The sequence below is a fragment of the Natrix helvetica genome (assembly GCF_964273705.1).
Source record: "Natrix helvetica genome assembly, chromosome: 5".
Taxonomy (NCBI): Eukaryota; Metazoa; Chordata; class Lepidosauria; order Squamata; family Natricidae; genus Natrix; species Natrix helvetica.
The window spans coordinates 48,273,685-48,292,723 of record NC_138551.1 but is presented as its reverse complement, the minus strand read 5'-3'; the positions used below and the strand labels follow the sequence as shown (position 1 = coordinate 48,292,723).

General features: G+C 36.1%; 2 protein-coding genes across 2 annotated transcripts in view; one reads left to right on the top strand and one right to left on the bottom strand.

Annotated features, from left to right (window-relative positions):
* The first annotated feature begins 100 nt into the window (after nucleotides 1–100).
* Nucleotides 101–15,310, top strand: MAP6D1 (MAP6 domain containing 1). Its single transcript, XM_081955143.1, has 3 exons — nucleotides 101–3,630; nucleotides 5,182–5,299; nucleotides 7,113–15,310. The coding sequence occupies exons 1-3, from the start codon at nucleotides 3,044–3,046 to the stop codon at nucleotides 7,188–7,190; spliced, it is 783 nt and encodes a 260-aa protein (XP_081811269.1). The 5' UTR covers nucleotides 101–3,043; the 3' UTR covers nucleotides 7,191–15,310.
* YEATS2 (YEATS domain containing 2) overlaps nucleotides 12,755–19,039 on the bottom strand; it is a 48,437-nt gene continuing 42,152 nt past the window's right edge. The window contains exons 30-32 of the mRNA XM_081955137.1: nucleotides 18,364–18,438; nucleotides 17,636–17,709; nucleotides 12,755–15,393 (exon numbers count right to left, since the gene is read on the bottom strand). Of these exons, the coding sequence (XP_081811263.1) occupies nucleotides 15,285–15,393; nucleotides 17,636–17,709; nucleotides 18,364–18,438 (258 nt within the window). The 3' untranslated portion in view covers nucleotides 12,755–15,284. The remainder of the gene's footprint in view (nucleotides 15,394–17,635; nucleotides 17,710–18,363; nucleotides 18,439–19,039) is intronic.

Genomic DNA, 19,039 nt, shown 5'->3' with positions numbered 1-19,039 from the left:
TTTCTGAGGTATTTTAGAGCTGAATTAAAATTGGATCAATTGTCTGATTAATTCTTTTTTAAATGAAGATAGGACAATAGTTCCTAAAGCAACAATCCCAATACCATTTTAGAGGAATTTTTTTCATTCTTCAGCTACCTGTATTTAATATGAATAGACACATACAGAAGGTGTTCTCAAACATTTTAATTTTGTATCTCCTTTGTAGCTGCTACTCAATGAACAGCAGCTGTGGTAAAGAGGGTCTTTGCACAGATTTATCCTGTGTACCAATTGTAAGCTTTCCCTGGCTGGGATGGCCCTTTAAATAATCATTCATGACATGGTCACTTCATGACTGGATTGTTGTGATTTGCTCTACATGGGCCTGCTCTTGTAGACTGTCCAGAAGCTACAACTGTTTCATAATGCGGTGGTATAAGCTTTAGTGGGCACTTCTCGCTACACCCTTCTATTGTAGCCAAGCAAGCTGTATGAGTTGCTGCTTGGTTACTGAGGTGCAGTTCAAAGTGCTTGTTATCACTTCTAAAGCTCTTCATGGCACAGGGTGTGTTAGCTGTGTGCCATCTATTTCCATTTCTATCTGCCTGGCATATTCAAGCAAAGATAATGCAGTCCAGGTCCTCTCAATTAAACATTGCCATCTTGTGGGACCAAGGAAGTGTGCCTTATTTGTCACTGCACTTGCTCTTTGCAATAGGGCATATGCACATACATGCACACAATATGCATGGCACCCACTTTCTTGGGAATAGTATGTCTGTTCTAGATGATTGTTTGAGAATGTTCTTGCCTAAAAAAAAGACCAAAGCATTTGAAGATAAAAGCCAGAAAGTATATTTTGTTGGAATACACTTGCCGTGTTCATTGGGCTCCCTACCAGCAGATACCTGGATATAGTTAGAACTTAAACACACATTTTGTGAATTATATTTGAAACAAAGATAAAGTGACTAATACAATTACATTGTGAACCTTCTTTTGAAATGCTTTGATAAACAATTGACCTCATTGTTATATTTCATGCTTATAATATCAAGTCTAATCCTATCAACCTATGCCATAAACAGCAATGTTTATGTCTTGTCACACAATTACATTCCTCCATCCTAGGACAGCTGTTTTATATTAACTGACTCTTGTCCAGGGTTACAGTATTGGGTACTAGGTAATACAAATACACTGCTATCTGTATGCAAACTAAAGACATACCCAAAAATGGATGCATATATTTCAACATATGTGGCTGACATCCAGTTATACTACTACATTCTCCCATTCCTTTCCTCCCACTTGAGGTGAACAGCAAGGGGAAGGGTTTTGGTATGATAATATACAACCCACCCAAAGGATGACTATAAGGAAATGTAAGCATCCTTTACGGTAATAGTTGTTACCGTACAAATAACACAATTACCACAGCAGGAGGGTCTACAAGCAATGTATATGCAAAGGACCAGTGTTAAGGTAACTAAGACTCAAACGTGAAATATCTTTTAACCCATTTCCATATACTATAGTGGAAAAATTAGGAATTGACAATAATAATGCATGCTCCAAACTTGATTCTTGAATTGATCCTAAATTGTGAACTTGCTCACGAATTACTGCTATATCAGTTTCTATTTGGTTTTGTATTCATTAATCCAAACAAGTAGAAGGAATTCACTAACTTACATGGTCCTTGTAAAGTATTAATCCAAAGCCATTTTATTATACATACTACAAATGGATAATTTCTTCTACTTTTTTGTATAGCATGCAAATAATTGGTTAATGCATGAAAGACTACTCTACTTCAATGATACATTCAAAATACCTTTTTGTAATTCATAAACCCTGAAATTTGGTAGCAAAACTCTCAATGCAACAACATGTTGCATTAACAGAGTTGTCTTCCTATCAAAGGGGTCTCAAAACACCCAGGAAATCTTAAATGCTGGAGACCACTAATTTATACTGATATACACGTACTAGTATGTTGTCCTTAGAGCTTTCCTCAGAAATTCCCTGTTAACATTTTATTAGCATGTTTTCCATATATCCAACAGATACCAGGCTGCAAGAAAATATTTATGATGATATCCAAGACCTCAATGGGTCACACCCTTCCAGAAAAAAAGCCTATTCTGGTGTCTGACCTTTCCCAGATCCCTCAAGTACAATCCTTGGCCAGAATAGTTTTAATCTGTTTCAGCTGATAACAGTATAACTGCTGTATTGACTGAGTTAACTTCCAGCTTGATTTGTATCATGTGCATGCATATGATTGCCACTCTGCATCACTCAGAAACCAACTGGTACAAAAATACTGCAGGTTAATCCTATAAAGGCCAGTTTCACCAGTCCTGAAATGTTTTGCTTCAATACTGCTGGTAAAGGAAAAAGAATGCTGACCCCAGTGCATTGGGAGTGCTTGTATAATTCCTGCAATATCCAGCTGCTTTTCTGAACATTACCACTTGCTTATTTCCCCCCCCCCTTCATTCCAGATTAATCATCTAATACAGGAGTTTCTCCCCTATTTTAGATTGCAGGAGCATGTATAACAAATTCTTCATGAACTGCATGTAGATTTCAGGAGACATGCATAATGCATTCTTCATGGAACACGTGTATAAGAATGAATTAGCAGGCTGCAGTGATTACAGCTAAGTAGGGGTAGGATGCTTCCTAAAGAGGTAGGATGATAGGCAGAAAGACTTGGTGACTGGTGCTATGTGTCACCCCTTAGTTCCCCCCCCCCTCCATCCCCTATTATCTCTATCCCTCACCAATGCTGCATTAAGCTCCTTCTGTCGCCCCGGGTAGGCGGTGGGGATGGGAATGAATGACTGAGCTATCATCACGTGTTTGCTAGCCGCCTAAAGAAAACCGATTGACCAAAGTGTGGTATGAGGGGGGGAGGCTGATACCGAGAAGAGAGCTGGAAGTAACTCTCAGCCGGGGGAGCCACTTGGCGCGCTGCAGAACCCTCCCCCCTCCGCTGAGGCACCCCCGGGTCCCGGTATCTATCACTGCATCCTCGCGCCGTGCTGCCGCCATGGCTTGGCCCTGCATCAGCCGAGTGTGCTGCCTGGCGCGATTCTGGAACCAGCTGGACAAGTCGGATCTGGCCGTGCCGCTCACCATCCACAATTACTCCGACATCGAAGAAGGGGCAGAGGCGGGCGGCGAGGGAAGCCCTCAGCAGCCCCGGATCCCGTCCGGAGGCACCTCCGGCAGCCGACCCCAAGCCCCTCCGCGGGCAGCCTCTGCCCTGCCGGTCTCCGCGTCCGCCCCCTCGTTGCGGGACAGCCTGGTCGTTGTCAAGAGGCCGTCGAAAAAAAGCGGGGGCAAGCACCGGAAGGAGCCCTTCGCCGCAGAGACTCAGTACCAGCAGGATTTCCGAGCGTGGCCGCTGCAGAAGAGAGACACCCTGCCTTGGCTTGGGGAGTGCCAGAAAGCTGAACCCACGCGGGCACCTCCGGCCGCGGGAGCCCCCGCCGCCTGTCCCCACGTTGACATCCTGGCAGGGTCTCGCGTGTACGTGTTGCCGGCGGCAAGGCAGGAGGTGAGCAATAAGGAGGTTGGCTCCAGACAGGTGTGGCCTTTGTCCTCGCCTCCAGGTATCGCCAGGACATCTTACAGGTAACTCCCTTAATTTTTCTCTTTGGTCTATTTTCTCCCCAGGCTGCAGGCTTGACTTCAAGGCGCAACATTGCTCCATCTCTTCAGCCCCCAACAGATTGTGTGTGTGTGTGTGTGTGTGTGTGTGCATGTGTGCATGCATGCATGCATGCATGCATGTATGTATATGTGTAACCGGCTGCTTGAATATGCTCAAGTCTTTCAAGGCAGGCAAACTTAGGAAATAAGAACCACTAGAATTTTGGAGAGAACTTTATTGATAGTAGGTAGTGTAACAATCTTGAAAGACTGCCAAAGCAATTCTCCAGCTCTTCTGTAGCAGAATTAAGGCAGAGTCACTTTCTCAGGTTTTCCCTGTCCCCTCACTTGGGAATCTTTTCCCAATGGCTTTGCTCCTTCCGTGCCAGTTGTGCTCCATCCTCCATGTTCCCAGGTGTTAGACATTTCATCACAAATATATATTGAGCATGTTGTTATTTAGATTAATGCCCTGTCCTTTCTCCAAGAGCTCAGGTGGTTTCCTTGTCATGGTGGAAGGTCAATACATCATTTTTTGCTTTCTTTATAGAGTACAAATGTAACCAAATTGGCACCATAAAATATACTTTCAGTAGATCCTGCATTGTATTTAGTATTTTATGTTAAATATAATTTACATTTTATGATATTTATATCTTGGCTTTTCTCAGAAAGCTTAAAGCAATGCATGGAATCCTTTCTCCTAAACGTATTAGTTTTACAGTGAACATGGACAATATATTAGATTTAATATAGAAATGACTGAGCTGAAGTCACTCACTTACTTTCATAGCTAAATTGGAACCTGAATGACTCCTGTCTTGGTCCAACTTCTTTTAACACATTTGTAGCATTTAACCATTCTTTGTTGTGAAGAGACCTGGTTAATATTTGGATCTGAGATGACTAGAAGAGCTCAGGCCTAGGTAGGAAAAAACTGGGGGGAAATCCTGAGTAGAGGCAATGGCATGTTGCTTTCACACTAAGATCAAGAAAACATGGCTCAATCTGTAGTGTCCCCTCAAGTTAAATTTGATTGCAGTGACTTTGTTGCCTTTGCTTGAAAAATAAGGTCCATTAGGCATCCAATCTATCTTTAGACAGCAACATTTGTGTCCAGATAATTATCAACCAATCCTTTCTTACACACAAATGCTTATTAAACAATAATATATGAAATAGCCCAGGAATCAGGGGCTGAGCATGAAAGCCATCATAATCTGATGGAATGTGATTCCAGAGTTCAACCACTGATACACACATAGGTTTAAGACAAGACAGTCTTACAGTAACTATGTGCTCTCCTAAGCACCCCTAGTCCTTTCAAAAATTTCCTTCTAAAAACACCTTAAATGTTACTCACAAATCAACATTATATAATTGAAATACACATATGTATTCAACGTTAAATGGAATAATTTAGCAAAGTACTTCTGTAACTTTCTGTATATAACGGAAAAGCAGATTTAGTTTGCCTTTTCTTTCTCAAAACAGCAGCATCAACTTAAAGTTCATTTTGCAAATTAATTTTAGACATGAATATCACCCATGGTCTGCAGGAAAACGATCCAGGCCTACAAAGACAACACAAGGATTCATTATTCCAGAAGATCACTTTGTGCAAGAATCTAGCTACAAGTCAGACTTTAAGGTAATGTGCTTTACAAAGCTTTTGGAATGCAGAGATTTGCTAAAGTTTGATCAGTAGAAAACAGACCCTTTAAAAAATTGTATGTTTTGAAAGAAGTGCTTCAAAGCAATACATATTAATATATATTAATACATTTAATTAATATATGTTAATAAATAAATACTAATAGAAATTTGGAAATCAATAGAAATTGTTAGGAAAGGTGTCTTGATTTAGCAGAAGCAGTCCTATGGACATGATCCGTTTACATTGAATTGAATCCCAATATAAGCAATACTAAACTGTGGGTCCTCTTGTTTTAAACATATCCTCATTTGGAGCCACTTGTTGATTCATAAAATTACTATCAAAACAAGGTCAGGATATGTACCTTGACCTTTAATATTTAATTGTATGCAGCACAATCCTTTGCCATAATATCTATGCCTTCAATGAGATCACATTTAGCTCAGTGACCTTTTCTCTTGAAATCAGCCAAATGCCCACCAAAAGGGAGGTTGGTATACTGGTGAAAATAGCTAACCTGATATAATAGGGACCCTGCCAATTTTTCACTGAGGGCAGTAGAAGTCTGGATTATCCATCTCATGTGGCCTAGCCAAAATTACTGTATACCAGTACAGAATTTCATATTTGATTGACATGTTAAGGATGTATGTTCTTAAAACTTTTTTAAGGATGCTGGAGAATAGATGAAGTAAAGAGAGAGCTGATAGAAGATCTAGAGAACTTGTTTCCAGATAGTGTCATTGGGCAGTTAACAAATGGAAAATAAGGATACAAGACAAATTTCCATCCATATAGCGTCCCAAACACACTTATTTGTGTAGTAAATGTGAAATTTAAATACATGTAATTAGCTATAATGTTATGGTTATTTTAAAAACAGTTATACCACCACAAATGTATACTATAATCTGACGTATAGAACATTAATTTAAATAGCTCTGATATTATTAACATAGGTTTGTTTTCTAAATTAGCATTAATGTAAAATTAATATAACTTTCTTGTATTTGTTGAAATTGGTTTCCTCATTGTCTTATATCAATTATTATCCATTAATAATGGCCATGCTCACACTTAATATTTTGTGAAGACTTTTTACTCAATTCTTGAAAACATAACGGTGATGAAGAGTGTGCATGCATATTAATCCATAATGACTGAATTAATTCATAATTCAGCTTATTGTGCCTTAGGTATCCATAAGACATCCTTTTGTGCTTTGGTATTACATGTGCATAAAACTATTTATACTGGCATCAGAGTATTTAATTTGGATTTTACCTCATACTGAAACTGTCAACCACAGTATAAATACATTTTCATAAACAATAAATGTCATGTATATAAGGGCTTGATATATTATGTAAGTTTGTGTGTGTGTCTATTTGGGAGACAGTTTGCTGGGTTTGAAGAAGCTTAAATTATAGCCTATTTTAACTCCATTAATTTTAAAAAAATCTTTCAAGGGGGAATCTGAATAAAATCTGTAATTCAAAACATGGTAAGGGATTTTAAGAGATTATCTACTCCCTCCGGCTCCCTGGTACTTGCATATGGGCATCACAGACAAGTCAAAGTCCGTTTAAATGCATTACTTATCTGGTGGCCAAATAGATCATCCTCGTGCTGGCAAGCCATGTGCAGGAAAGAATATTTTTAATTCCTTCAACAGGAGAAATGCTATCAAATAATGTAGGTCAGCTTTCCTCAAGCAATCATTCTGTAGGTATATTATTGGGCTACAATATCCATCATTTCTCAGTATTACAATCAGTCCCCCATGTCTTTTCTTTTTCCTCTGTAGATTCCAGAAACAAAAACAAAGTTTTCTTCAAATCCTTCCGCTGTTTTCCAGGCGCCATCTCACATTCTCAGTATATGAATCTGGATCATGATCATTTTCGGTTCAACCAGCTGAAGGTTGTGAAAATGAACAGCTATGCAACTTTGTAAGTGCTGGTGAGATAAAAGTGAAGGATTATTAAAAGCAGACATAGTAATTATCAGAGTTCATGAATCTAATATGAATATGTAAATCATAAATACTTGAATTTGAATTGAAGATAGTCTAACTTACTGGAAAGAATGACCTAGATTCACAGAAATATCCTCATTACCATTAGATAGACTTGGTTCCCATTTGAAACACTGACTTAAGCAAGCAAAAAGGTAATATTTTAAGCAGTATGTTGATTCTTAAGTAAAAATATACATTGTATAAAGTACATCATTAATTTTCCATCTCCATTAATTCATGGTCATTTTATTAAGGGGTCCCTAAAACAATTTGGGTAGATTTTGAATTTTGTTACTTCTTTTCACTCATCTTTAAATGAGTCTCACACTTTTACAGACATTTTAATGCCATGTTATTGAGAATCATTACATTACAGAGAATCCATAAATGTGAGTTTTATTTTAATTACAATTATTTTGTAAAAGTAATTAAAGCATCATAGGAATGAAAGTGCAGTTGGGCTGAGTAACTTTAATCACTTATATTATGCCCTTCAGCCACCTCCCAAGTTATTTAAACCCAAACACTATAGAGGTCAACTCTTCTTTTTTATTTTTTAATTTAATTTCATTATTTTGTTTTTAAATTTTTTACACAGCCCAACTTCCAAAAACTCTGGGCAACCCAGAGGTTAAAAACATGAAGAACAATGAAATAATACATGATAAAAACAAAGAACAAAAAACAGAACAAACCCACATGACCCAGAATGGGACTTCAGTAACAAAGTCCAGTTTTTACTGTGAAGTTTAAAAAGTGGGTATGATTAAAAAGTATTACAAACCATCCTTTTTCTTGTCTGAGCCAGAGAGACCCCTAAATGATGCTATGCAATGAAAACTGGATGTTTTAAAAGTGAGGTTGCTTTATTTACTTATGCTCGGCCCATTATACAGAGCAGGTTGTTTATATCAATGTATGCCAAATAAGAAACACAGCTAAAAATGCAACACACAGCCAGAGGATCACAGCCTCATCAATATTCCATGACTTATGTACTTAGAATTAACTGATATTTAACAAGCACACTTTTTCCTGGAAGTTTTTTTATCAGTCTTGCTAATGTTTTCCTGAAGGCTCAATTTCACTAAGAATTCAGTTAAATTCTGGAAAGAAAACTCCTCAAAGGCAGAAGAGAGGCAATTTCCATTTTCTTGGGGACTAGTAGCCCTTACTAGTTTGGATTAAGTAATGAATATTGCACTAGGCCACACATTAAAGCAATGGCCAAGATAATTTATTTAATGTGTATGTAAATATTGTAAATAGGAAAAAATTTCCAAAAGAAAAAAAAAGTGCATGTTAATGTGATTTTATTTAGCAGTCATAGTTTTTGAGTATGCAAACTAGAACATGATTTGCCTTGAAAAAGCAAAATTACTGCTTGTTGCTAAGAAATTATGTGTTATATCTGTTATAGTGTAATTTTCACAGACAATTTTACTTTTTCATTATTTTGGAAGACCATTTTCGTACAGTATTGTAATTTTTGCTTTGACATTTTAAATGCACTAGTTTTTAATTCTCATGCATTCCTAATATTGCATATATTTAAGACAGAGTTTAACATAATAATCACCCCACCCTAATGCATTGTTTCATTTACTTTTGCAGAAATTACAATCATAGTTTGTTGCTGATTCCAGGATATTTTTGTAAGCTTTTGGTGGGCACATGAAATTTCTGATTCAGGGTGGGCTTCTCATCTAGCCCAGTGATGTCCCATTTCTGGGTATACAGAACACAAGACCCTTCCAAATTTTATACTGAAAAAAGTCATATTTAACATTCCCTAGTTTAAAATGTGGCAAATAACATGCAGCCAAATTTTCATATATAAACAGAAGTACAAGTACTGTATAATTTGGAGAAAATTGGTTGCAGCAAGTTATTTTTTCATGAAAATTTTCTTAATTGTAATAATTCAGCTAAGATCTAAAAGGTTACGCTATTTACATTATCAGAAAGGTCTTAAGAGTATGTACTGTTGTGGTTTTTCATTCTTTAAATAAGAGGCTCTCTTGCCTTCCACTAGTGCCATATCATAAACTGCTTTTGACAATATTTTATGTAGCAATCGTTTTTCCTTACAGTAAAGGACCTGCCGCTTGTGAATTGTAGTTTCAAAATCTCCTTGAGCATGTCCCCACCGCCCCTTTTGGAACAATCACAATAATAAGATACTTGTCTAGAAGGTAAATGACAACATTGTTCCTTCAATAGTCATGAGGCCAGTTTTCCAGATGAATCCAACACACTGAACGGATTAGGAGGAATGGGAAGGTACAATTTGTAGAAACATGTTCCAAATTGCAATCCTTGCATGTTTAATTTTTCTATGTGAAATTCCTATTAGTTTTGCTTGACTAATCTAATTTCGTTGAACATTAATTGGTTTAATTATTTGTAAGCCTGACTTTTACTAAATGGAGAAAAGAAAATCACACTGCCTACTTGGTTACAGTTATTTTATTTCTTAAAGAAAAAATATGGCAGAACATGATATTTGTATTTTATGGAATTAGATAATTTATTAAAATGTATTTTTGTCTACACTTTCTTTCTGCTGTAGTATTTGGTGTAATGGAAATCATTTGAATACTGAAAGATTTTGATGAACTAAGTTTACACAGAAGGACAATAATATGAAGTGTAATGTAATGTGCTTCCTGATCTTACCTATCCAGAATGGGAAACTACATATTTTCCTATGTTCTGTAGTCTCCTTTCTAACATGGAACCAGAAATGTATTTCCCCCCCCCCCCCCCTCACATTCTAGGTGATCTGGGCATGTTCTTAATCTGTTGCCCTTTCCATCTTACAAAATTACCGATTTCTGGGAATTCTGCTAACATTGCTCACTATGAACTTCCTGGGTGCTGTCTACCATAATTCTGGAACCCCCTTGTTTGAATTCAGAGACGCAAGTTCATATAGGCAACGGTTTCTAATAATTAGTTATATTAGATCTTCTTTGCTTTTTATGCAGTGTTTAGAGACAAACTCTTGCTGAGAAAAGAGGGAACATTCTGTAAAATGCAATCAATCTATACACATTTTCAAAATAGGAAGCATAATAAAGTTCTGGCTCAGGGATGATAAAATCAATTTAGGTGCAAAAAGAGACATAGAAAGAAATAGGATATAAGTGAAATGAAATGAAAGTATAAATAGATCAACCACTTATCGCCAAGTTTTGTGCCTTTGTCACTCATTATGAAGTCGGTTTGGATAACTAGATATTCCAAGCAGATAAGATACATGCAGTTTTTTTATTTTAGGTTCTCTGGCTACATTCAATGACAATTTTTGAAATTTTAAAATGTAAGGAATAATACTGAAGGCAAACTCAACATATTCTTTGTATGGGGATACAGGGGATACAAGTGCAAGTTGGTTCATGATAAATATTAGTAAGCATTTGGTGCTTATTTATAGCGTCTTAGTATGTTAGTATAAAACAACAGGTATCTATTACAATTTTGCTGCAAAAATTTTTTTAAAATAAAAATCAGAATGGTTGATAAAGACATGAAATGTTGTTTTGTTAAAGAATATGTCTTATTCTTCCCTGTACCTTAAATAGAAACAATATGATCAAGCAATATCTGAAATTGCGTAAACAGATCACAGATATCATTAATTTAGAAAAGAAAAAAACCAACCCAAGAACATCCTGTAAATATAGAAAGTTCTTAATGCATTAGCTTTATGCATCATGTGTTGTGATTGCATAGCTTTAAGAATCTTTTATTGTAACAAGTCATATGAAACACAGACATAATACAGAAAAAGGAAAATATTTTATTGATTAAATGGAAATAAAATTATAGCCAATATTACAAAACCTAACCAAAATTAGAATAGTAAATGTAAAAAAGCTTTATAAGGCTAACCATGAAATCACTGTCTATCTAGTAGCCTAGAAGGTTCGTGGAAATACAGGGATACTGTGGAATATATATAGGGTGTATCAAAACTCCATCCCCAAATACAATTTATTATATGTTACATTACATATTCAAATTGGTTGCTATTTTATTCTAAGGATTTCATTAATTATTTGGTGTGTTGCTTTTGAACTTTTTAAGGTAATATTTCTCTGAAACAATATTAATAAAACGTTTTGTGACTGGCCAGAAGGGCCTAATGTTTGGTACATGTAACTATGTGTATAAACAGTGATATTTAATCCCATGCAATATATATTTTAAGTAAAGGATTCACCCTGCCATTTTATTAAGCTAGAATGTAGTTGCTATGGCAATACTCATCCTGCAGCCATCACTGTGATTTGGTAGTATGAATTGTTAACATTGACAGGGAGGATTTGCTTTTAAGGGGAAAAACGCTCTTACAGTTCATTACTTACATACAAAATGCCTGTTAAGTTAAAAGAAAGAACTAAATATTTACGGTAATCTACATAGGAGATACAAAATTCATGACTGAACTATGTACGCAAACCTCAATATTTAGACTGAATAATTTTAGAGAAGCACCAAACAATAAAGACTTTTCCTACCAGATTTATCATATATCCTTGCTGCCATCAGAATACTGTGGTGACTTCTGCTAGATATGGAATTCTGTGTCCGATTCCTTCAAGGAATGTGTTCGGCATGAACCTAGTATGGACTACACTTCTCCTGAGCATACGTATTTGAGTGTGATATACAAATTGCTTGAGCACAATAAATAATCAGCAAATTATAGTACTGCCCAAATTTAGACGCCACAAACATAAGTGACGAGATGGGTTACAGGTAAAGTGAAGTCAATAAGTATAACTCTGGTGTAGCATTTCTTTTACTCTTCTCATGGCTCTAATGCTGAGCCATGCAAAATACCATGTAAACTTTATTAAAAGGGGTAATCATAGAGGCTCGTCCAGAGAATGCTGGCTCTGGCACTGTGTTACTAATTCTGTTAATGTTTTTGCTCTTTTTGAATTGATGATTATGATGGTAGTACTGTACTAGTATAGTACAACATAACCATGTCAGGTCCAGTTCCCATGTTATATTTTAATCAGAGTTTTGAATATTATGGTGCAGCTTGGCTTGAGAAAATGGAAATTGCAACCAACTCTTTTCATGTAAGAAATTTGGGAGGGAAAAATAGTATGTAAGTCACTCCTTCGTTTTTTTTGTTCACTTTAAAAACTGAAAATGAAGACAAAAATCTGAATATTGTTTTTTCATAGTATTTTTAGTTTTGTAGTATATTTTTCTACATAACTCAATTTAGGGTAAGTTGTCTACTGCAAATCAGCAATTTCTCTCAATAAAAATGGGAACAATACTGAGATTTAAAAAGAGTAGTGCAGAAACAGGAATGGCAGAGCCTGAGTTAACATACAATGAAGATAAAGATGAAAACAGCATAAACATGAAGCAGTAAATAAAACAAACCAAGTAGTCCCATCTTACTGTACTTAATAAAAGAAAATTTATTGTAAAGGTATATCACACAATTATACATTATAGTACATAAGATGATAAGGTTTAAGTTGGTAATCAACGTGGACAAAAATAGTCCTCAAGTATTTGAAGGAGCTATTCTAGGAAAAAGAATGGAGGGTGTAGAATTAGACTGTTTCATTCAATGAAGTTAAAATAGTATAATACATATCAGTCTAATATAATAGCAAATCTCTCACTTTCCAATGAAGATATGCCCAAACAAGAAGTCAAACCTGAAATACCACACATTTTAAAAGGTAAGATTTTATGAATACCTGCTTTACTAACTCAGAACATCAGGTTATTTTTATTATTGGAAAAGATAATCAAGCAACGAATTAGCGAACACCTAGAAGTAAACAAAGTAATAGCCAAAAGCCAACATGGGTTTATCAAAAACAGATCATGCCAGACTAATCTTATTGTGTTTTTTGACAAAGTGACAAAATTAATGGACCACAGGAATGCTGTCAATATAGTTTACTAAGGCATTTGATAAGGTAGACCATAACCAACAACTAGATAAAGTAGAAGAATGTGGGTTAAACAGCATCACCACCAGATGGATTCGTAACTGGCTGACCAATCGCACTCAACGTGTAGTCCTCAATGGAACTGCATCTACATGGAAGTATGCAGTGGAGTACCCCAAGGCTCTGTTTTAGGCCCAGTACTCTTCAACATCTTCATCAATGATTTGTATGAGGGAATAATTGGGGAACTCATCAAATTTGCAGATGACACCAAGCTGGCAGGAATAGCCAACACTCCAGAAGACAGGCTTAAGATACAGAAGGATCTTGACACACTTGAACATTGGACACTATCTAAAAAATGAAATTCAATTTTAATTTAATTTAATTTAATTAGCACTTCTAGACCGCCCCCTCTCCCAAAAGGGACTCGGGGCGGTGTACAGTCCATATCAAAAACATCATACATAATAACAATTAAAAATTATTAAATGGATAAATACATAAATAAGAGGATGATAAAATAGACAGAACTGTAATGGTGAAGAGAGTAAGGTTCTACATTTAGGCAAGAAAAACGAAATGCACAGGTACAGTATAGGTGGTACCTTGCTCAATAGTAGTAACTGAGAGGGATCTTGGAGTCCTAGTGGACAACCATTTAAATATGAGCCAGCAGTGTGCAGCAGCTGCCAAAAAAGCCAACACAGTTCTAGGCTACATAAAGAGAGGGATAGAATCAAGATCACATGAAGTGTTAATACCACTTTATAATGCCTTGGTAAGGCCACACTTGGAATACTGCATTCAGTTTTGGTCACCATGATGTAGAAAAGATGTGGAGACTCTAGAAAGAGTGCAGAGAAGAGCAACAAAGATGATTAGGGGACTGGAGACGAAAACATGAAAAACAGTTGCAGGAACTGGGTATGTCTAGTTTAATGAAAAGGAGGAGTAGGGGAGACATGATAGCAGTGTTCCAATATCTCAGGGGTTGCCACAAAGAAGAGGGAGTCCAACTATTCTCCAAGGCACCTGAGGGTAGAACAAGAAGCAATGGGTGGAAACTAATCAAGGAGAGAAGAAACTTAGAACTGAGAAGAAATTTCCTGACAGAACAATTAATCAGTGGAACAGCTTGCCTCCAGAAGTTGTGAATGCCCCAACACTGGAAGTCTTTAAGATGATGTTGGATAGCCATTTGTCTGGAACAGTATAGGGTTTCCTGCCTAGGCAGGGGTTGGACTAGAAGACCGCCAAGGTCCCTTCCAACTCTGCTATTGTATTTGTATTATATTATTGTTATGTAGGGGTTTTTTGTTTAATTTATTTTTAGCAAAGAAAGCTTCCTGAAGATACAACTGAAAAGGAAGCCTATTAAATCCCAAAAGCTTCTCAGTGAGGATGTAACAATTTGAAGTCAATTTCACTTTAATCAACTTTGAGAATTATCTCACCCTATTCCCTAAAGTTTTGTTACTTTAACATGATTAATTCCAGTTAAGATGATATAGCAAACTGCGATAAAAGGCTCCAACATCTCCTTGTGACATTGTCCATTTAAAGAAGAAAAAATATATGAACCTAGTGAAAAGCAAGAATTGTTCCTTCAACAGAATACTATAGTTTAGTATTATATCTGAACTAGTCTATCATTATACTTATCCATTTAATCCCAGAGGCTTCCAATCCTTATCCACAGGTTATATTAAACTTCAAAATTATTACTGAAAACTTTATGTGATAAGTAACTTCCATGCTAAACCTGCAACTTAAATCTTTTAATTTTGACAGCATACTTAAGAGCCAGCTGCCACTAATATCTGACAGGTGAACTTAAAACTGATTTTAAAAAAAGCTTTTTCTTAAAAAAATAGTTTAAAATGCTTTATTAAAAAAAAAACTTGGTTGAAACATTGATTTGTAGCACTCAAGTTAACAGTCTCTACAATGTAAACAGGCATCTGGACACAAGGGCCATTATCTTTATTCAAGCTTTATGTAGCTTTTTCAATCCACATCACTGTTCATCATTCAGTATTCCCATATGCTTATTTGTAAGGAAGTCCAGAAAGGGAATGTTACAGATAGCTTGGTGAATATTCATTATTGTGATCTCTCTTGGAATCCTGCAGAGAGAAAATGCAGATGGGATGCAATCTTTGAACATTTATATGCTACTTAATGCAGCAACAATAACAACATTTATAAGGAAGAAGTCCAACTTCCTCCAGCCTGATGTCCTTCAGACTTGTTGGATTGTACTTCCTGTTAGACACAACAGGATAAAGCAGCAGAGATTAAAGAGATTTGCGTTCCAATATTTCTGGAATATCAGGCAAATAAAGACAGCTATACATCAGCTTTAAGCGCACTATAGTTATCATAATAAACAATAGCTTCAATTATCATTAAATAACTATTTCAGTAGCCTTGCAATTATATAAGCAGTACTTTTATTTTAAAAACCCTACATAGACATAGTTATCTACATATTTAAAACAGATCATATAGAAATATAAAAAGTTATTTTATATCATGTAAAACTATTCTGTGTATCAAATCCAGTTATATTTTACTTTGACTGATAACAGATTCTTGGAGTTTGTCTTTTCTTTTATTTGCCCTGATTCCTTACCAGTTAAAAAGGAGGGATGAACCTGGGAATTTCTACATGGCAAGCAAGTTATTACCGTATTTTTCGGAGCATAAGATGCACCTTTTTCCCTCAAAAAAGAGGCTGAAAATCTGGGTGCGTCATATACACTGAATATAGCATTTTATGCCTCCCCAAATCCCGCCTCCTTCACCAAAATGGCCATCCATAGCTTGTAGGAGACTTTCAGAGGCTCCTGGGGACTGGGGAAGGCAAAAATGAGCAAAAAACGGGGCATTGTTTTGCTCATTCCCCCCCCCCCCGCAGCCCCCAGGAGCACTCTATAAGCTTCCTAAAGGCTATCCATGCCCTTTTTTTGACAAAAAAACGAGCCCGTTTTCATGGAAAATGGGCTGTTTTTTGCTTGTTTTTGCTCCCCCCCAGAACACACTACAAGCCTTCTAAGGGCTACTCATGCCTTTTTTTTGAAAAAAAAATGCGCCGTTTTTGGGAGGTTTGCAGAGTGCAAAAACTTGTTTGTATTTATTTGCCTCTTCAAAACCTTGGTGCGTCTTATACTCCAAAAAATACGGTATACTGAGCAACAATCCTCTTCAAACCATTTCTGAGGATGAAATCTGAAAATGTTGTTCAGCATTTCCATGTTCCCTTACTTTTTTTCTCTCCTATGGCCAGTGAAACCATTGTTAAGAACAGCTCAGTTTCGAAAACAGCTTCTAACATAATATTGGGAGAGGGTAGGATGAAATCCCAAACACAATTGAGCCAAAAGATGGAACAACCTTGTCCTTGCTCAGGAGTCTTTTGGAAATCATCTATGTTTAATAATGCTATTCAATTTTAATATATTTTCTCTAAAGCAGGGGAATGTAGAATCTCGATATGTGCCGCATTTGCAGTTCCCAGAACACAATTTGGCAATCAAAATGATAAAACGGGTAGGAAAGTTGTAAGATATGAACTTGGGAGAGAACTTTATAAAATGGGTAAGATTGATTTATACTTCACAGAAAGTACAAATAATGGTATAAGAATGGTATAGAAATGGAACAGTACAGGGTCTCCTGTTTGAGCTGGGGTTGGACTAGAAGATTCCTTCCAACTCTGTTATTCTGTTAATTGTCATTGAAGACTTAACAAATTTCAGTGAGATACAAAAAGGATTAAGCAAGGGATACCACCTAGCTTTTATTTTAGTGCTGTAGTGGCACAGTAATTAGAATGCAGTATTTCAGGCTAATTCTGCCAACTACCAGCAGTTCGATTCTCACTGGCTCAAGGTTGACTCAGCCTTCCATCCTTCTGAAGTCACTAAAATGAGGACCCAGACTGTATTCATCCAATTTTCTCACTTCATCTCATATCTTTATTATTTCAAGAATAGCAATAACAATAGCACTTAGCCTGCACCTTCTACTCTTTCTTTTTATTCTTCCATCTTTGAATTAGTTTTCCTATTATACCAATAGCAATAGGACTTAAACTTATATACCACTTCACTGTGATTGACAATCTTCTCTAAGCGATTTACAGAGATAGTATATTGCCCCAACAATCTGGGTCCTCATTTTACTGACCTTGAGAGGATGGAAATCTGAATCAACCTTGAGCCAGTTAATATATTTATTTATTTATTTATTATTTATTATTCATATTTATAGACCGCCCCCTCTCCCGAAAGGGACTCGGGGCGGTGTACAGTCACTAAATATAGATATATTTAGAATGTAGATGTGAAAGTTAAACAAGAATACCTGTTTCGAGGAGCAGCTTGGTAGCCAATTGCCAGTGCTTCTCTTAGAATGTCACTGACCAACTGTTCTGTAGCCTGTTGTAGAACGCATTTCAGAAATAAATAATGTAAACATGGATGAATGTTTTTAAGTAACAGAGGACATATTTCAGAGTATTTCATACCTCAGAATCCTGTGTATAAACTAAAACTTTACCAAAGTAGCCTATGGTGCATTTCTTCAAATTGTTCTACAAATCCAGAAACATAACATTAAGAAAACTCTGGATCCCATCAAGTTAAATGGCTTCTTCTCTGTTGCTGCTTCTATTCCTACCTGCTGAAATACAATCCCCTGGAGGTTTGTCTACTCCCAGTCATACTGTCCTCTAGAAAAGCTCTAGAAAACTGCCTTCCCCAATACCAGGTGCAAAGGTCCAGCAATTGTCTAACTCCTAATTGTCTACTCCCAACTGGCCAAAGTTAAGTTATGGAAAATTTTTATATTAACACCCACCCACCTCCAATCTCTGCATTTGGTTTTGTATTGCTACAGTATTGCTGTATGCTACTTTGAGTCTTTTGATTTGACAGCCAAAAATTCCATAAACTATAAATTATTATTAAAATAAAGATACCACAAGACACTATTATCCTTGTTCTACTTGCAGCCAATACCTCTCACAGCGTAAGTAAAACCTATTTAATTTGTCTATGACTATTTTAACGCTAAGAATTTAAACAGCTTACCTTTAAAATCATATCTTCTATTATAAAAGCATATATATTTTTGTGAAGTTCCACAGGTGGAAAGGAAATTCCTACCTATAAAATAAGACAATGTGTTCATAATTAACTTCACAGATATGCATCTTCTTCCGAAGTTAAAATAACTCTTAGAACTGGTGATAACAGTTACATTTAAAATTCAATAGGCATAGACTGCTATATGTTCATAGAATTGTAGTCATTGAAAAATTAGCATTTTGTTCTGAAACTTTAAAGCTGTATCCTTAATAAGTTTGCTGTACAAAATGCAGCCATTCTAAACAGAATAGAATTTGAATATAATGTGCAAAAATAACAATAGGTTTTTCTTCTGATGCCTGGGTACTGAGCTGCTTTAAAATTACACTTCCTAAATATTTCTGATAGGGTTCAGAAATATTTGAAGTAGGATTCTGAATTTGTAAACTGAAGAATCACTAAATACATATAGATTTTGTGTATGTTTGTGTGTGTGCATACATGAATGTGTGCCTGCAGATAAGATGAATCATATTCAGTTCTACTTTATCTTCTGGAAAGAATCTTGCCACTTTGCACTTCAGGTGGACTAAAATTATTATAAAAATTAGGAGGATTATGTAATTTAAAATTCAACATTTGCTGTTTTTTAGCACAAGAGTGCTTAGCTGGGGTTTTA

Coding starts and splice junctions, on each gene's coding strand:
- MAP6D1 (XM_081955143.1), top strand. CDS start 3,044: ATGGCTTGGCCCTGCATCAGCCGAGTGTGCTGCCTGGCGCGATTCTGG. Junction 3,631..5,181: donor ATCGCCAGGACATCTTACAG/GTAACTCCCTTA, acceptor AATTAATTTTAG/ACATGAATATCACCCATGGT. Junction 5,300..7,112: donor GCTACAAGTCAGACTTTAAG/GTAATGTGCTTT, acceptor TTTCCTCTGTAG/ATTCCAGAAACAAAAACAAA.